Raw genomic sequence first — 20,279 nt, 5'->3', positions numbered from 1 at the left:
ATTTGTTACATTAAATATTTGGATCGCCAGTTGCTTGGTACCAAAACCAATACACGAATTCAATTCAAATTTAAATTTTCACTGTAACTTTTTTTCTGCCAAATATCCTATCCAAACAAAGAATTAAGTATTTGTTAGAGCTAAAGCATATTCTTTAGGATGCTTTTTGGTCCACTGGTGTTTGCTTTTCGTCTGGTTGAAATCCTTCATTGACCTGTTAGAACGATGACTTAGGTACTGGTTCGTTGTCTCTGCCCTCCGGAAATTCCACATTGTTTTTCCTATAATATTTCTTGTATACCACGTACACTAGAAAACAACACACAGCAGATGAAGCAAATTTCATAGTAATCAGCTGCCAACTTATATTGGACAGGCGTTGTAATTGGTAACTCAAAAAACAGTTGGCATTTTCTGTTGGCGGGAGGCAAGTAGTGAGCACAACCCCCGCTCTGAGTTCCATGGATCCCTCATGGTAAGAGGGGCGACTGCACTGCAGAAGGACCTAGCACACGAGGGGCTATGCACTCACCTGACTTTGGCAGGCATCAGTTAGGTTGCTGGTACTTACCAGTAACAACCACAGAAGCACGTCTTCTGTCCCTACCATCTCCCAGTTATGCACAGGTCCTCAACAGATAAGCTAAGGTGCATTGTCAAGACCTTGGTCTGCTGGTCTGTGTTGGAGAAGTTGAGCTGGAATAACTGTCTCTCCCAGCCTTCACGCACTTCTTCCCATGATGGTGGGGCCCTGGCTGATGGGTGATCAGCCTTCCTCTCGTCCATGAAGCTGCTAGTCTCTTATAGCAGCCTTGTGTCAGAATATTTTTGAGATCAGCTCACACCTGGACAGACTAGCCTGTGGTTGATGTATCTGTGTGCTAAATGCACCCGTGGGAAGCAATGAAAAAGGGGTGGTATTAACAAGCCCAATCTGGTCATTGTTGCCAGCTGTATTTTCTAATTAAGCTTTATCAATTGAATACAATAAACGTGCTATTTTGTTATCTAAGTATCTGATATTTTTTCCCTTCTACTTCTCATTTGGTTCCAAAGTCAATAGGGGAAGAGAAGGTATTATTTATTGGCACCCTCAGATTCCAGTACCTCACACTTAAAATTGATATAATAGTGCTATCTGTCTCATAGGACAATTGTGAGATAAAATGCTCAAGTGTGTAGTACAACCCTGGGAGACGACCAAGAGATCAGTAAACGCCAACTCTTGTGATGACGCACAGCTGAGAAAGACAACAGCCTGCTTCCAGGGTCTTCATACGTCAAGATCCATATCTCCATGGTTGGTCCCCGCACTTCTAATATATTAGTTTCGAAGCCACTGAGCTATTGACTCTATTGAATTGAACTTGTGGTTAATTAAAATATTCTACTTTTATTACGCACTGTTTTAAGCCAGGAATCCTCACCTTAGCACTGATTTTATTTAACCAAACTATTTTCTCCTTCCTTCTTTCCCTCCTTCTTTCCTTTCGTTGGTCCAAAAAACATTTAGACTTATAATCTTTGCACCAAAATATGTCTCAGCACTGCATGTCCTTAGGAGAAGCGCCTCCTGGTTTATATTCTTGCTGCTAAAACTCTGGCAAAATATAAGACCGATGCTATTACCCACTTTTCCATTATTCCTTCAGCTTATCTATTAATCCCAGTTACTTAACTAGTAAATCTATGCGACTGCTCCATCGCCAGTCTACTTTCTCTGGTTTGTCTGGTAGATGCCGCCAGTACTTATTTGGAAAAATCCCACAGTGCACCAAATTGGGTGCATCTCCAACAAAGAGAAAACAAGGTAATTAGGCCATGGAGCCCTCTGTCCTGGACCAGTGATAACTCACTGGAACGTTTCTAATGGATCCAGAGGGCCCTATTCTAGGAAGGAAAACTGTGCTTTGAGAACGACATTCAAGACCACAGTGTGGAGAACGATTAGCTCCCATGGGCCAGTTGAATACCTATTGGAGCTAAGTGGAAAAGCAAAACTGTATCTCTGCTTATTGGATCACTTAAGAGTCATGTTAATTTTTCATCCGCCTTCACTATGCTGTCCCTGTTAAAGTGCCATGAAGCTTAAAGGTGAAGTTTCTTTATTAAAAATAAAGAAAACCAGGGTTTGAAATCAAAGGTCAAATATCACCAGTCATTAGAAAATGTTGAGAAAAGTTTCAGGCAGGTGAAGGCTGGCAAGTGGCAGGGGCTAATGGATCAGAGCTATATGCTATGTTAGAATAAAATAAAAAAATCAGACTTGCTATTCCCCATACTTGAAATAAAGAATGAGTGTGCTTCAACTGTTTCAATTGTATGGCTACTAAAATATATATAAATAATATATGTACACATATATGTCTTCCAATATAACTTAGCCTGATAAATGTCTCTTGTTACACCAATTTTCTGATAAATATGCTATACGTGTGTGTGTGTGAGTGTTTGTGTCACTCATTGTATCTGACCTTTGCGACCCCATGGACTGTAACCCTCCAGTCCATGGAGTTTCTCAGGCCAGAACACTGGAATGGGTTGCCATGTCCTACTCCAGGGAACCATTTTTCTCAGTACATCATCTTGATATGCTTAATATCAAGTCGTAATAATATGGGCGACTTTCACCACCCACTTATTTCACTGCCAGAAACAGGGAACTAAAAAATGCCGTACTGGCAACTTCAGGATTCCTCAAAGCGCGTCAGCATGAAAGGTGACTGTGAGTGCCCCTCACCTGCCAGGAACAGAGCCGCCGCGATGATCTGGAAGATGCTGTAGATGAGCGGGAAGGTGAATATGAGGTTGAGCTCCTCGGGGGTGAAGGAGAGCTGGACGATGGTGGAGCACAGCTGTGTGTTCTGCATCCCTGTTTCCAAAGCAACGGTTCGGCACCTGAAGGAGAGGTCCGGAGAACCAGTGTTTTCACCGGTTTGTTCTGGGTGTTGTTCTGCTTTGTTATTGTGAACAGTAGAAGTAAACATGACTGTAGAAACCTTATGGTTACAAAGGGGATGGCAGAGGGCGGGGAGGGGTAAACCAGGAGTTTGGGATTAACAGACACACACCACTATATATAAAGGAGGTAATCAACAAGGAGACCCGATATACAGGGAACTACACTCAATATCTTGTGCGTGCCCGCGTGCTTAGTCGCTTCATTCGTGTCCGACTCTGAGGCCCCATAGCCTGTAGCCCGTCAGGTTCATCTGTCCATGGGATTTTCCAGGCAAGAATACGGGAGTGGGTTGCCTTGCTCTCATCCAGGGGATCTCCCAGACCCAGGGACTGAACCTATGTCTCCTGCGTCTCCTGCACTGCAGGTGGATTCTTTACCCACTGAGCCACCTGGGAAACCCTCAATATCTTCTAACAATCTATAATGGAAAAGAATTTGAAAAATAATATGCACATATGTATAACAATCACTTTGCTGTACACTGGAAGATAACACAGCACTAAATTATTCTAAAAAAAAATTACTCCAGAAAAAAAGCAAATGTGAGAACAAGTACATATATATGTATGTATAAATATATCTGTTTTAATGCATTTATTCACATAGTTTTATTTATATTAGACAAATATGTAACTTATTAATATATTATTAGATAATATAGATATTTTACCTTTTTCTCTACATATACATAGATGAAATCTTACTCTAGTCACCCTAATGATTACTGTAATAATGAGAAAATGGATATGAACCTCTATAAAACCTCTATGACAACCTAGAGGGGTGAGATAGGGAGGGAGGTGGGGGGGTGTATAAGAGGGAGGGAACATCAGCCTGTGGCTGATTCATGGTGATGGATGGCACAAACCATCACTAATTGTAAAGTAATTATCCTCCAAATAAAAATAAAATTAAATTAAAAAAACCTCTATAAACGTTAAAAAGTCTTGTGTAAACAAAAGCTGCTGTTACTGTTTTCTCCTCTTTACATTAAAAAAATTGAGGTTTATAATATTTCTGGTCCAGAGGAACAAGGAACACCAGTTAGCTTATTTTATCCTCTGAGCAGTAGACAATATCTTGTCATCTATTTCTATAGTGCACATATGTATAATTTATGTATGTTATACTTAGTATATTGGATAATGTTCATTTATAAGTGATATATACTTATTCAACAGAATACTGAATACATTTTATATAAATAAAAAGGATAAAATAAAATTACATTCCGATGTGCTCATTGGAGATGAAATGCCCTTCCTTGTAGCAGGCCCAGACGTGCCAAAACCTGTGTGGATCATGAGTTCATCTCGCTTCTGGCTAGAGGAGCCTTGTAGGTCACAAGGCAGGTGTGGATGCTTTTGTGGAAGTCGCTTTGTTTGGAGAATAAGAGTATGTGACTGCAGAAGAGTCAACATGCACTGTATGCGGGGTGTCCAGGAGCATTTGAACAGCAAGAGGCAGTCGGTGTTGTCTTCCTGGGGAATGTGCATACTTTAGGAATGAATGCATCTACTCAGAGTGATGTCGTCAGAAATAGGGTGAACGTTATGACAGGCGAGAAATTTTGAATTTGCCTTGTATTTGCAGCTGTTCTAGGCTGAGTTGTATTTTCCTAGATGCATATGCTAAAGGTCCTAACCCTCAGGACCTCAGATTCGGACATGATTTGGAAATAAAGTCACTAAAGATACAATTATTAATAGTGAAGACATGATTTGGATGTACCCTAGTTCAATACAACCAGTGTCCTTATGAAAAGCAGGAATATGAACATACAGACATCCTTAGAAAGAAGGCAGTGTGAGGAGAAACGGGAAGATGCATCTATCAGCCAAGGGGAGGGACCTGAACAGACTCCCCTTTATTCCTCACAAAGGACCTATCCTGCTGACACCCAGATTCTGGGCATCTGTCCTCTAGAACTGGGAGACAGATTTCTGCTGTTGAAGCCTCTCAGTTTTTGGTACTTTGAGCAGCCCTAGCAAACGAGTTGGGCTTCCCAGGGGGCTCAGTGGTAAAGAATCTGCCTGCTGATGCAGGAGATGCAGGTTTGATCCCTGGATCGGGAAGATCTCTTGGAGTAGGATACAGCAACCCACTCCAATATTCTTGCCTGAGAAATTTCATGGAGAGAGGAGCCTGGCGGGCTACAGTCCATGAGGTTGCAAAGAGGTGGACACGGCTGAGCGCTTATGCACACACCCACACGGAGCAGAAGAATACAGTGGCTATCACAGAAGAAAATTCCTAGTCTGATTCACTAAAAACACCATACCTGTGCCAGGACTGACCGGCTATCCTAGCCAGAAAAAACCCTAAGGAGTAGCCAGCTATGGGAAATATGGTTCCTATGATCCAGAGTCTGGGCTGTATGATCCAGGCGCTCTGGTACAGCACGCCTCCAACCACGGCTATGAGCACTATGAGCAGGGCGCCTGTGATGGATCCAATCTGGAAGAGAGACACAACAGCAGCAACAATCGTGAGTCGAAGCAAACTCAAGTACTCTTTTGGGAGAAGAAGCCTAAGGCTCTCTTTCCTTCTGGGAAAATGAGAACAGTGACCCCTCTGTGTGTCTCTTGCCCGATGGTCATGGTAGACCCATGGGAAATGCTGGTGCTTGCCTCACGCTTCCAGTTATAGGAAGATTAACAGGACATGGAGTGCTGTTAATCTCAGTTGGCCTGAAGAAGATGTTCTACTTGCAAATCATCCTTGTCACAGGGGAGGAGAACCCACTCCAGGAAGAATCAGAAGACCTGGCTTCCAAATTCACCTCCCCCTGCCTGCCTTCCTTAGGTCAGTCATGAACCCTCTCCGAGGCACAGCTTTTTCATCTAGGATTGAAGATGAAATCCTGCCCTAGTCACCTTTTATGATTGTCTTGGTAATGAGAAAGTGGAAATGAAACTCTATGAAGGTTAAAAAGGCATGGGCGAGCCAAACTAGCGTTATTGCTGTCTCCTTTTCACATTAGAAAAAACAGAAATGGAGATGATAATGTTTTTTTTTTTTTTTTTTTGTGAGAGGAAAAAAAGAACACTAGATGGCTTATTTTGCCCACTGGGAAGTGGAATCTGTCCATATATATACATCTTTTTTTTTCCTTTTGAGCTTTTTATTTTGTATTGGAGTATAGCCAATTAACAGTGTTGTGATAATTTCAGGCGAACAGTGAGGGGACTCAGCCACGCATACAGTCCATGTTTATATATCTGTATCATCTATCTCCATCTCATCCGGTTAGAATATAGTTGGTGAAGGGAATGAATGGTCACTCATTATATATATCATCATTTGTATGTGTATGTATATATGTATCATTTTTTTACATATATATGTGTGTAATATACACACATTATATATTTAATATATTTTTATATCTGTATATATACACTTACCCATATACACGCACACACACACACATATATATATATATATTTATATAAATATAAAATCTATCAATTGCCAGGCACTGGATTGGCCATACGGATACAGGGGTGAGAAAGACATGACCTATTTTCTAAGACAGCCATCCAGATATATTTTATAATACAAACCCACAGAGCAGAGGTAAAATAAAGTGCTGTGTGTGTACAGAGTAGAAAAAAGCCAAGAGGCCGCATTTGAACGGGGTGAACTGGGAATCCCAAAGGGTGGATAGAAACTTGCCACGTGGACAGGGAAGGGCATTCCAGAGGAGTGGGCTGCGTGTCTACTAACGAAGGCCCCTTGGAAGGGGCTTTCTGATCCCGTGAGAAAACCAGTTCAGTTGATGGAGAGACTCGTCATTGCAGCACACACGTTGGGGCCTTGAGTGTGCTGCCTGTGCCATGAGTGACGTGGGACTCTTACCTTAAGGATGATCTTGGCTTTTTGGGGCCACTTGTGGTTAACATACATTCCAAGGGAGACGGGAACAACAAGAGCCACCAGAGATATACCTGAAGGTGACAGAGAGCAGTGTGATCGACAGAACGCAGCACAGGGAGGATGAAAACAAGAATAAGCGGTCTCCAAAAGGTTTAAGATATAGATCAGACTCCTTTCTTGAAGACACTAAATAATTAAAAAACAAACAAACTCCCACAAACTCTACTGCTTCACCTACTCCAGTACATAATTCAATATTTCTGGTGGAAAAATCGATTATATTGATGATATAAATCCTTTCCCTAAATCTTAGATTAATTTTTTTAGACTTCCTTATACTATCAATTGATATCTTTTAGTTTCAACTTGTCAGCATCTTGGCTTATTTGGCTTTGGAGTTTTATATCCTATGAAAAATATCTTTTCAAAGTGTGTGTGTGTGTGTGTGTGTATTCTTGGGGTGTACAAAGATGATAGTTAACATCTGTCTGTTACTTCACAGTAGTAGAAATAAAAGAAAAAGTCCAGGATTCTGCAGGCATTCTGTGGCTAACGACTTTGAGTTAAGATTGATTAGGGTGATTCAAACCTGCAGCAGAGAGGTGAGACAATAGGTTGAAAAACCATGCTTTAAATTTTCCATGAGATAACATATTTGGCGACCTCTCAAGTAATTATACGTCTTTGCAGGAACGTGCTCACCCAGCCAGATGAAAGAGTCATGCTTCAATTTCTCCGTGTTAAATTTACTGCTGTTCTTGAGACATGTGGTTTGTTTCTCCTTATTATTTAACACTCATTTGTCCAGTGGCTGCTTTTAGATAATATACCACCAAACAACTTGCAAGTTCTCACAGGCTGTTTCTTTTTCAGACATCCTTTTAAAGCACCAGGAGAAACTGGAGTCGAATAATGAAATTCTGAGAGTGGGTGTTGCTCGGTACTGGAGTAGATAGAACTAGGACTGTGAAATGGATTCTGGATTCCAGGTCTGTAAATGTCAATTTAAAACGAATGTAATAGTGATAAAAACATAAAGTCTTTGCAGCCTTCTGGCCCTCCTGGCAGTATAAGGGTCTGCAATGACTTTTCCCCAGAAATTACACAACAGGATTAAGTAATAGCTAAGCGTACCAAAAGCAGGAAAAGAAAAAAGAAAAACAGGAATAAAAGAAGGAGAAAATGGTGGAATAAAGGAAATGAAAAGGGTCACTGATGGACATCCCGGTAAGAGCTCCTAGAAAAATCCCCTTTGGGGGCCCTTGCATCCCGCTCTTGGGAGGAACATTCTTCCTCTGGGTCTCCAGACTGTTCCCTAAAGGGATGTTTGTCTGCCTTAAAGGAAAACCATGCTGATGCATATCAACCGTCCTGTAGTGTCTTCCATCTGGGGACTGATACTGTGATTGGTATGTGAGTGTGATTGGGCTTTGGTGATGTATTTGTCACATGTTGGGTCTGTTCAAAGGCAGCCCAGCTCCATGTTCGGCCCCTCTTTGCTGAGTCTTTATCTTTTGGGGGCAGCCTGAGGCTGCAGGATACACACACAAGCAGGACCAGCTGCTCAAGTCGATGGCAGAATTGCATTTCCTCTCTTGATCCATATGAGACCGCATAAAGTTTGAAAGTTGACTCACAGTTGGCTGGAAAAGACACCCTTTGCCCTTCGTCTCTTTCAGAGTGTAGGACTCCCGCCTGGAGAGGTGGGTTGTTGTCATCCTTTACTCCCCAGCAGGCTGGATCTTGTGTACCTTATTCCCCGTGTGCCTGAGCTCTCTGTGGCAAATACCTGTCTATTTCGATGTGAAAGCCTCTGCTTACAATAATGCCATTTGAACCATAACTGGATCTTTAACCAAGTTTATGTGGCAGGTACCAGAGGGAAGAAGGGAGAAAGAAAAAAAGAGAAGGAAAGAGAATGGGGAACAGAGTCACGCGGTGGAACCTGGAGCCAGACAGACTCAGAGCGGGACCTTATTCACAAGCTGTGAGAACTGTGAGTGCTTTGTGCCCCTGAGTCTTGGGTTCCCCATCTGTGGAATGGGTAGCTTTCCGTCTCACGGTGCTGATGTGAGAATCCGATGGTGAAGTGGATGCACAGTTCCTGGTCCTAGACTGCTTCAAATGCTTTGAGGGAGGAGGAGAAACAGCAACTTGTTGCGGTGTTTGCGGTGTTACCGGCTGCGCAAGTGGCCTTGGTCTCTACCTAGCTCTCATCCTCTGGAGGGACTCAGGGCGTGTTTGCTGAGTTATCAGAACATCGGAAGCACCGTATGGGAGCTAGGCACAACAGCCCTGCCCACAGAGCAGGGTGAGAGCGGACGGGAGGGCTACTCCCAGCTTCCCTCTCATCTTGGACAAATTAAACATACGCCCTGAGCCTAAATTGCCTCGTTGAAAAAGTAGTGATAACATCTTGCTAATTAATCAGATTGTGTGTTTTCCACATTAACGGATAACAAGAAGATTAGGTTGGAAAACAGGCCTGGACAAAATGGTGAATAAGCAGAGTTAATATCTTTGTTTGGCAGGCTCTCATTGAAGATTTTTAAAATCTTTTCCTCTCTGTTTCTCTTCACTTCTATTTTCTTTTCCTTTTTGCCCTTCATGTCTTGTATGATGACGTCTTTCTCCTTTGGGGGTACTAATGACTCTTTTTCACTTTCTTTTCCTTGCTATCAATCATTCACACTGTAGTTAGAATTTTCCAATATTGCCATGGGGCATTTTCCAGAAGGGAATGAATATTAAGAGGAGGATGCTTTCAGACTAAATTTTTTTCTTAAACAACAAGTGATTTAGAATTAAAAATTCTCATTCAGCAAACAAGTTCTGTGAGAAGTGTACACCACTCAAGCAAATTGCCCTTTTTAGGAAGGTGCCCTTCCCAGGTGGCAGACTGGGGGTTGAGCAGCATGAGGCCTGGGCAGGCGGTTGTGCAGGGTCAGCTAAGGCCTACTTGCAGTAGATGATGCCTGGCAGGAAGGAGTTCCCTGGGGTCAGTAGAAGGACCACTGGAGGGGAAATCCCATACTGAACACGTGTGCCAAAAAGAACTGCTTTTTGGGAGGGATGGGGAAGGGGTTGTCTAATGGCCATGGTAGGAATAGAGAGAAAGTAGAGACCATCTGAAGATACGACAATACAGATTGTCCCCAGGGGCTGTGCCAAAGTTTGTTCGGATTCAGTTCTGTAGACCTGAATCATGTTTTTTTTTTTTTTTTTTAATCACAGAACCAATCTTTCTTAGAAATGGAAGCCATCCAGGATAGCTTTCCATGCCAACAGGAATCCTTTTTACAATCAACCATCTTTCTGAGGCACCATTCAGTCTTTATTCACATGCACCCTTCCATGGGACCCCCACACCTCTTTGTGGCAGCCCATTAGGGAGATACGTGTCTCCAAGGGCGGTTGAGAAAAGACTATTAGCATATCAGCAATGGGTCCTGATGTGCTAACTCACCCACATCTCAGCTGCAATGGTCCTGGTTCTGGCAGATGCCTGGTTTGCGTAGACCAGGAACTATCCTGTCCTGCCATTGACCCCACGTTCCACCAGGTACCTAATCTCCTGCCATTATGTGTTCCCCTAGAAATGGAAGCCCTTTGGGTGTGGAGGTGACCATCTGGGAGCTGAGATGAGTAGACACAGAGTTACAGCTTGCACACTGGACTCCTGGGACCGGATACACAAGCTGGGTCAGTAGATCATCTTCTGAATCAAGACACGGTCCCCAGGGGACAGTTATAAACAGTGTGTTTCACCTGAAGGCTTCTCGTGGCCATTGCTTACTGGGGGCCCTATTTTGAAATCATCAGTGGAATGTTTTTTCGGATTTCTTTAACTTGAGTATTTGGGAGCAGACTCGTCCCCCCTGGATTAGTTGTGCTCTGGATTATGGGAAGGACAGAGCCTCCTGTGCACCAGGCTCCAGTCCCCTTGGGTCCAGAAAGCTGTGCTCAGGGGTCCCTCCCGTCAGCCCCTCTCCCTGGTGATTTCAGCGGAGGACAAAACCAATTCTCCCATGGGCTCAAGGTTCGGAATTCAGATTCTGCTAATCCTCATTCAAATGCAGGCGAGACTTGTCCTAACGGCCTTTGTTGTTGTTCGGTCACTAAAACTGTCTGGTTCTTTGCAGACCCCATGGACTGCAGCACGCCAGGCTTCCCTGTCCTTCAGTATCTCCAGGAGTTTGCGCAAACTCATGTCCATTGAGTCGGTGATGCCATCCAACCATCTCATCCTCTGTCACCCCCTTCTCCTCCTGCCTTCAATCTTTCCCAGTATCAGGGTCTTTTCAGATGAGTCAGTCCTTCACATCAGATGGCCAGAGTACTGGAGCTTCAGCTTCAGCATCAGTCCTTCCAATGAATATTCAGGACCTATCTCCCTTAGGATGGACTGGTTGGATCTCCTTGCTGTCTAAGGGACTCTCAAGAGTCTTCTCCAACACCACAGTTCAAAAGCATCAATTCTTTGGTGCTCAGCTTTCTTTATGGGTCCAACTCTCATACTGGAAAAACCGTATCTTTGACTATATGGACATTTTTCGGCCCAGTGATGCCTCTGCTTTTAAATACACTGCCTAGGTTTGTCCTAACTTTTCTTCCAAAGAGCAAGAATGCACAGACTATAGAGGATTTGAGAGGTGAGGTCTAGCTGAGGCTGAGTCTGGCCCGAGAAGCTAGCCAGGGGCAAGCAGAGGGGAGCCTGGCCAGGCTCAGGGTCTGGCCCGACAAGTGACTTACCTATGTTATCGTAGGGAATCACGATCATCCCCGAATCAACCCACATTTTGGTGTAGATTAACAGGCACAGCGGCATCATCCCTAGGGCGAGCAGCGTGGAGCAGGTGGTCATGCTGACGCTGGAAGGAAACGGGCAAGTTGACATGGCCACCTGGGCTTTCCAGGGGAGAGGTGGTTTCCTTTCTCAACCCATGATCAGAAAGTCCTGCCAAAGACTCTCTCCAAACTGTGCCACCCGATCTGATGGATGGAAATATACATGTCCCGTGCAGGCCACACCAGGGACAAGATGGTGAGATCTGTACTGAGTCCCTTTCTATTTTGTCTCCCTCCCTATTGCTTCTCGGGCCTCCCTTGGTGGTTCAGACATTGAAGAATCTGCCTGCAATGTGGGAGACTCAGGTTCGATTCCTGGGTCGGGAAGATCCCCTGGAGAAGGAAATGGCAACCCACTCCAGTATTCTTGCCTAGAGAATCCCATGGACAGAGGAGCCTGGCGGGCTACAGTCCACGGGGTTCACAAAGAGTCAGACATGACAGAGCAGCTAACACTTTCACTTTCCATTGCTTCTCAAGCATCAGAGAAGATATTTCGTGACAACTTAAACTCATTGTTAAACAAGGTACAAGGTGCTTGGACGTGCCGCCCTGAGAACCTCCGATCAGAGAACAGCAAACATATTTACACCTGCCAAGACTTCGTGGGCTTTGGCGTGTCTGTCCAGCTTGAGATGAGATGGGTCTCCACAGCCCCTGAAGGAAAGCGCATGTCCAAGGGAAGAAGTCTCGGTGTCTTTCCTTAAAGCAGTCAAATTATTCCTCGACCCACCCCCCAAAAGCTTGAGAAAAGGAGAGGAAATTGACTTCAAAAATCAAAGAAACCAGGAGAGCAGGCAGGGTGGACCTCGTTTATACTGCTAAGAGATTCAGCAAATGGAGTTCAGCAGAACCAAGGTCTGGGACTTCCCTGGTGGTGCAGTGGGTAAGAATTCATCTGCCAATGCGGGGAACATGGGTTCATTCCCTGGTCCAGGAAGATCCCGTATGCCACGGAGCAACTAAGCCCAGGAGCCACAGCTACTGAGCCTGTGGAGCACAATGACTGAGGCCCAAGCCCCTACAGCCTGAGCTCTGCAAAAAGAGAGGCCCCCGCAACAAGAAGCCCGAGCGCTGTAACCAAGAGTAACCCCCGCTCGCCCCAGCTAGAGAAAAGGCCGGGGAGACCTGGAGAGACAAGACCATGGAGACCCAGGGCAGCCAGAAATACAGAACAAATAAGTAAGTAAAATTATATTTAAAAAACTTCAAAGAGAACCAAGGTCTGGGAGTCTCCTGCCAAGAGCATCCGCACGTGAATGAGTGGACCTGGCTGAGTAGGAGGACATCGGCTCTGGAGGTGGAGGGTGTGGAATGATGCTTCTTCAGCACCACTGCGTGGATGGAGGAGGGCTTTCGGGTTAGGGGTCTTCCAGCCTCTGCAAGGTACTCGGTGGGTGGTGGTGGTGGTGCATAGTCTATTCCCAGGAAATGTGGCCCTTAGACGGCTGGGCCAGACCCTGCCTGGCTTGGAAGCAGGGCTGTCCACCTACGTGGCTCTTAGCTTACTTGACTTCTCTTGGCCAGTTTCCTTCTCTGTGAAATGAAGATCATAATTGTTACCACCTCACAGGCCGAGGGACCCAGTGTGTCCAGCGCTTAGAATGATTCAAAGAGCCAGTTAGCCCTAACCCTGCCTGGCAATTGGGTATGTGTGCATGTGTGTGTGCATGTGTGTGTGTGCATGTGTGTGTTGTGTTTTGGCACAGAGAATTTTTTCTGAAAGGCCCTCTAATAGTTGTAGCACTGAGACTATCCGAGTAGTAACTTCTTAAAAGGATTATACGTGGACTTCAAGGAAAATATTAAATAATTTACACCACCAGCTCCTCGCCACTGCCCCCCCAAAAACCCCAGTTTTTGCAAAATAAAGAATAGGGAAATGTTTATCAGGGGGCTTAACTTGCCTGATAATCTTTTTTTTTTTTTTTTTAAACAAACAGAATGAACTCATTTAAAATATGTTTAAAGGATTTAGAAAAAAAAAATTTGTCTTAGTAGAGCTAAAATAGTGTAACAGTAACCAATGCTGAGGATGTACATGAAGTATTTCCAAGAGATTCAGTCTATTATGGTGACAGGTTGCCTTAACTTAGATACACAAGAGGATGCTAAAAGCAGAGTTCTATGCCAGAATAATAAGTTAATTTGTCATAAACAGTGTTTGATCCTACTTATAAGTAAAGTCCTGGAGTTTGTGGACAACTTTTCCCCCTCTCTCCTCCTTTGTCATTCTCTTTTTTATCTTTTATTTTAAAAAATAAATTGGGATGGATTTAAAGTTATCCCCATAATCAAATTACTTTTATTCCAGTTCATCCAATATGCTTTCCAGAGTGGAGATGACAAGAGCGGGTGGAGAAGGGGGCAGTGTTCATTACCTAGATCACAGCGAAGAGATAGGTGAGTACTTTTTGTTTTTAACCATGAGAACACCTTTTGAGAGGAAGTCTGTTTCTCTCCTTATTTTTCTTTCAAATTTCTTTGTAAAAGCTTCAATTCTGACTCATTGCTAAGACAATCTGTGAAGTTGTATCATGGTCTTGAGTTTGGCAAAAGCAGTGTCACAGAGGCCAGGAGGAGGGCCAAGACAGGAGCTGGAGGAGGGGGCGGTTTAGGTTTAGTGGCCACCGGGAGCATTAACACACTGCAGAGGGCACGAGAATAGAAGGGTTGAACTACTCGAGATGAAAACCAACTCAGATAAATGATTTTAAGGAGCAATGTAGGAGGGTACATTAACAAAAGGAAAAGGTCATTTTATATAAAAAATCAGAAGTTCTGCAAAGAGCAAGGAGGAGAAGGCAGGAGGAGAAGCGGACGACAGAGGACGCGATGGTTGGATGGTATTACCAACTCAATGGACGTGAGTTTGAGTAAGATCCGGGAGATGGTGAAGGACAGGGAGGCCTGGCGTTTTGCAGTCCATGGGGTCGCAAAGAGTCAGACTCAACTGAGTGACTGAACAACAGCAACAGCAACAAACAGCAAAGGGGTCAACAGCGGAAACACTAACCGTGCATTTGCATTTACATCGGAATAAGAGAGAACATAAGATAAGAAAAAAAGAAACTTCTTGGTTTAAATTCTTGTCTTAGCCCTATTCACTACCAGGGAGAATTTTTTTCCTTCTTGTTTTCCTTTTGGAATTAAAAGAAAGCAATAAATGAGAATTCAGTGAATGTTGAGGAATTTGGTGAAGTCAGTGATGAAAAATGCAAAAGACTGTAATCATATTAGAAATGAAACACCAAGTTTGAAACAGCAAAAGAAGTGAATATAGGTGAGGCTGGACAGCAGAAGAGATGACATAGAATCAGCATGGAACAGAGGCTCAGAGTCTGGACAGGGATAAATGAATAGATCTGGATTCTGATTTGGACTCTCACATACACTGACTATTACCTCTGTCAAGGTTTGGAGCCTTAATTTCATCATTTATCAAATGCAGAAAGTAATAGTATTAATACTAACCTCAGAGGATTAGTTTGAGGATAAAATACACTGGTTGGATGGCATCACCGACTCAATGGACATGAATTTGAGTAAACTCGGGTGTTGATGATGGACAGGGAGGCCTGGTATGCTGCAGTCCATGGGGTCACAATGAGTCAGACATGACTGAGTGACTGAGCTGAAGTGAACTGAGCTTTTCCTGTGAGTGGCTCCTAACAGCGCCTACTAAGTGTTTGCCAGTAAATAAAAAGAAATGCTGCAGAGAGGCAAGGCTTGGTTCCTTTGAGGGGAAAAATAAAGGGAAATTCATATAGTGTTGAATTAATTCTTAAATGAGAGCTGGACATATATGTGGTTGAAATGGGAGGAACTGCTTTGAATTTGCGATAAGCCCGAGGGTCAACCTAGAGCAACTCAAATAACAGTGAACACAAAGCTGGAAGATGAAAAATGTAATGGCACCTGGATGAAGAATAAAGGAGGTGGTAAGAAAATCTAGAAACTTTCCCTACTTTTCTAGAAAATTTCCTACTTTCCTAGAAAATAATAGAAGGGAGTGTAGACTGTGCATAGCAATAAAGGAATTAAGGGGGACGGGAGAAAGGGTGCACAGGCAGCAATTCCCCAAAGAAGTGAGAAAAAAGAAAACGGAAAGGAAAAATCCTTGGGTGGTGTGGCGGCGGTTTACTTGCTAAGTCTTGTCTGGCTCTTGGGACCCCATGGACTATAGTTCGCCAGGCTCCTCTGTCCATGGGATTCTCCAGGCAGGAATACTGGAGTGGGTTGCCATTTCCTTCTCCAGGGGATCTTCCCGACCCAGGGATTGAACCTCCATCTCCTGCATTGCAGGCAGTTTCCTGCATTGCGGGTGGATTCTTTAAGGACTGAGCCACCAAGGAAGCCCGTGCAGTGTGCCCAAGCCATTGTTAAAGAAAGGGGAGATTCAAAAACAGGGAGACTTTGCATGTAGAGCAGACACAAGGGGGTGGGGCTCTCTGTGTTCGCTCCCAGAACCGTGAGCCTGGGCCTTTGGCAAATTCATCTGAAAACACCTCTGTTTCTCCCCGAGACATTTTGTGCCTAATGCACCCATGACAGGGCTAGAACAGGTGAAAACACCTGTTTCCTGATCAGATTCCCAGGACAACCTTCTAGACTGGAGTGAAGGAGCTGAACTCCTACTTGCTGTACATCAGTAAGCAAGGATTTCATTAGCAAGGTCTCTATTTTGTAATGTGTGTGTGTGTGTGTGTGTGTGTGTGTAGTCACCAGAGACTGCAAATTGATGACTTCCCTGGTGGCTCAGACAGTAAAGCTTTTGCCTATAATGCAGAAGACCTGGGTTCGATCCCTGGGGCGGGGAAGATCCTCTGGAGAAGGAAATGGCAACCCACTCCAGTATTCTTGCCTGGAAAATCCCATGGATGGAGAAGCGTGGTAGGCTACAGTCCATGGTGTTGCAAAGAGTCGGACATGACTGAGTGATTTCACTTTCACTTTCCCAGGTTTTGGAAAAGACGATGGGGTGAGAGAGAGAGAATTTAATTTCCCCTGAAACCACACCCAGGAAAGTGAAAGCCAAATGATACTGATTTGCTCCTGTTCTGTGGTATCTGCTGAACTAGTGCAGGTACCTGTTGGCATAATCAGTCACATCTCAGCTGCCATTGCTAGAATTTACGTGGAAATGGAGAAGCTAAAGTCCCCAGAGGACAGAACTGGAAATATAAAGGTTAGATAGAATTGTATCCACACACGTGATCAGGAGACTTTAGTTATCCCCTGCTCACAAGGAAAGAAAAAAAAATGTTGGCAAACCGTTTCCCGATAGCTGAGACGTCACTTTCTTAATTTGCTCTAAAGAAAATCTACTTTTCTGAAGTTAGAAAATATATTTAGAAGTATATTTTTCTAAAATATATTTTCTAAAGAAAAATATTTCAACAGTTTTCCCTCTAACAGATGCAAGGCATAATGCAATTCATCGCCTTCATCATGGTATAATTTAACCCCCTTTCACGGATTATTATTCCTGATACACTATTACTTGTTCCACTAAAATGCAGTGGTGTCTTCTGGGTGACGGGTTCATAGAGCTGTCTGTCCCTAAAAGAACTGAGGGCTTCCCTGGTGGCTCAGACAGTAAAGAATCCTATCTGCCTGCCTGCAATGCAGGAGACCTGGGTTTGATCCCTGCATTGGGATCCTCTGGAGAAGGGGATACCCACTCCAGTATTCTTCCTTGGAGAATCCCATGGACAGAGGAGCCTGGGGACTACAGTCCATGGGGTCACAAAAAAGAAGAGCTGCTGTGTTTTGTGAGTTGTCTTCTTCGCTTTGGAGGCATTTTAATCTTTAAATTGAGGTCAGGATTTGGGGGAATCTTGCTGCCGTGAGACACAATCCGGTCCCTCTAATAGATTGCCTCCCCCACCCCCAACTTCCTGTGTCTCATCCTCTGTTCTGGGTAAAAGTACAGCAAAGCTTGAGAATTGGGCACGTAAGTAGGTCCTGTGTGAAGAATGTCTATGAGATCAAGCAGGATTTACTTTGGGTGTGCCGCGTCTTTCACTGGGTCTTGTTTGAGTTCCAGAGAGGTGAAATTGCTAGAGAGGTATGATGACTGCACTGGGCGGGTATTGGTATTGTTCACAAGACAAGGGGATCAGTGGAGTGCGCACTTTCCAGGACAAAAATTAACAATTTTCAACACCACAGTCCTATAAGAGGACTTCTTCTGACTTGCTGAAGGATTCATCTACCCTGATTCAGCTGGGGGGTTTCCACTGCAATTTCAAACTCTACTTCTGGCTCTCTTATTTCTTAATATTTTTATTTCTTACAGGAATTGTTATGCAAGGGAAGCAAGATTACATAATCATCTCCTGTTTCCAGAGAAATAGAATTTCCTTTAAGCCACAGGGAAGTGTGAGTGAGGACCTTTAGATAAGGTTTTACTGTTTCAGCCCCCAGAAGGGAATCTACCCCCAAAGCTGATCAACTCAGCACTTTTCTGTCTTACAGATGATCACACGTGTAGCCTTACATGGAGATACAGGCTCTTTCATTTTGTTGAAAAATTGCATTACGTAATATTACATAAAAGCTGTTTGGTGGCAAAGTCCTGTCTTCAATTCACTTCACCCCCCTCAACTCGCTTGTAGATTCCCACCCCTGTGCCTCCATCCGGGTCAGACTGAGATGGAATGTAAGGAGGCCTTATTGCTATATGGCGGTTCACAGATTAACTAAACCTGAACAGTACTTGCCATCCTTTGCTCCTCACAGGACTTTCATTAAGGAAAAAAAAAATCTGTTACAGGGAAGAGAAGGTACTTCCTTATGTGAGAGAGATGTAACGTGAAGATATACCGTTGATGTGATTTTTCTAAAGCTTCTGGAGAAATGGGCATCAGCAGAGCTTGAGGTGTCAGGCTCCCGCGTGCCCACCGGGTGCCGCATCAATCCGGAATCCGGTTTGACAGTTTGCGGTGGTTATATTTCTCCACCGTGAGTGTCTCTCTGAGTGTTGTTGCTGAGGGGGTGAACAGAGCCTGTTGCCTACTGTTCAGGATTTAATAAGCACACATTATCCTGATACCCAGCTGGTTTGCAGAAATGCACACCTTTCACCGGAAATGAGGAATGGTGAGGGAAGGAAAAACGTATTTGTCTACTCAACTTGTAGCATTAAAATTCTTGGTCCCCTCCCATTAAAGCTTCACCTTATTCCGATTAGTTTTTTCCCCCCCAGTGCTAGTTCAGATTAGCATAGGATGAAATGGACAAACACTGCAATTAAGATTTCTCTGTGGGAAGCAGAGAAACCATCCTCTGTTTATTTTATAGGAAGGTAAGCCTAATTTTTTTAAAAACTGCTGTAGTCTTTTTTTTTTTTTTAATTTAATGCCAGTAGAAGTGAAGCAAATGTACATTTTTGAAATTTTATTTTAGATTTTATACCAAGAGAAATCTTATCCCCCAAAACTGGCTGTGTTTGGTCATGGTCTCATCCTAGGGTCTAATGTTTACTGGACACTTTGATTTCATGATTCCATTCAGGACTCCTCATCACCACAAAGAAAGTTTTTTTTTTTTTTTTTCCTGATACCAAGGAAAACTTTCTCAGGTGTAGCTTCTGGGTTGGAAAGAATTTCTTTTTTGGAAAAACTTGGACTCTTTTCCCAAAGAGAAACAGCAATTATCCAACTCCTTGTTAACTGAGTTAGATTCAAAAACACAAACACGGAAAAGAACCCTTGAATTCCCACAGCACCGCGGCCGTGCAGGAAGGCGAGTTAAAGGCAGCTCTCTCTCGTCTCGGCTGGACCCCATATCCATGGCAGAGCAGATGGGCATTCACGATGCCACAGGCTACTGAGAAGGTTAATTCAATGCCATTAATGCGGTGCTGGGAGGCTTACATATCTTACCTCAGGTCCATGTCGCCATCCACCCAATAGGCCAGGATGTTGGAGGCAGTCCCTCCTGGACAGCACCCCATGATGAGGACCACTACAGCTTGAATGGGCATGATGTCAAAGGCCACGGAGAGGATGAATCCTGTGAGGGGCATGATCCCGAACTGACAGAGGAAGCCAACACAGATGCCCCACGGCCGCTTTATGTGCCCAAGGAATTTCTTGAGTTCCACATTGCATCCCATGGAGAACATCACCAGAGCCAACAGGATGGTCAGGACGGTGCTCAGGACTGTACTTAGAACGGCGTTGAAGTTGCTGTCTGGTACCAGACAGGACGTGCCATTGCAAACTGTTGCATTGGCCAAACAGACCATTGAGTTATCCATTGCTGGCTGTTCTGCTCAAACGCTCACTGAAGTCCACAGCAGTTCCAGTTCACTGCTCCTACTAGATAAACACCGTCCACTCCAACTGCATCCAACTTTTAAACCCTTTTCAAACACGTGTCACCTGGTGTCTCCTTCCAAAGCCACCTCAGAGAGGCAATAAAAAACAATAAATGCTAGAATGTCAGTTTCGAGAGGTAACCTTACAACACAGCACAAATTATGAATCATAAAAGCCCTGCCAAATTATTGGCCCAGACAGAGAATTCTAATTAATCATTTATTAGCATGATAACGAACTGTGCATTATAAAAAGAGCCGTGT

The 20,279-nt window shown here is 44.0% G+C and overlaps 1 protein-coding gene across 1 annotated transcript; it reads right to left on the bottom strand.

Moving 5' to 3' along the window:
* Nucleotides 1-217: 217 nt before the first annotated feature.
* Nucleotides 218-19,955, bottom strand: SLC10A2 (solute carrier family 10 member 2). The gene is made up of 6 exons (XM_005901391.2): nt 19,579-19,955; nt 11,594-11,712; nt 6,824-6,912; nt 5,244-5,419; nt 2,741-2,898; nt 218-309 (listed from the first exon to the last, which is right to left on the bottom strand). Exons 1-6 carry the CDS (start codon nt 19,953-19,955, stop codon nt 218-220), a joined length of 1,011 nt encoding a protein of 336 aa, XP_005901453.2.
* Nucleotides 19,956-20,279: the final 324 nt, after the last annotated feature.

The sequence above is a fragment of the Bos mutus genome, chromosome 12 (genome assembly GCF_027580195.1).
Source record: "Bos mutus isolate GX-2022 chromosome 12, NWIPB_WYAK_1.1, whole genome shotgun sequence".
Classification (NCBI taxonomy): Eukaryota; Metazoa; Chordata; class Mammalia; order Artiodactyla; family Bovidae; genus Bos; species Bos mutus.
The sequence above is the reverse complement of the archived record's forward strand: the minus strand, read 5'-3'. Positions and strand labels throughout refer to the sequence as shown.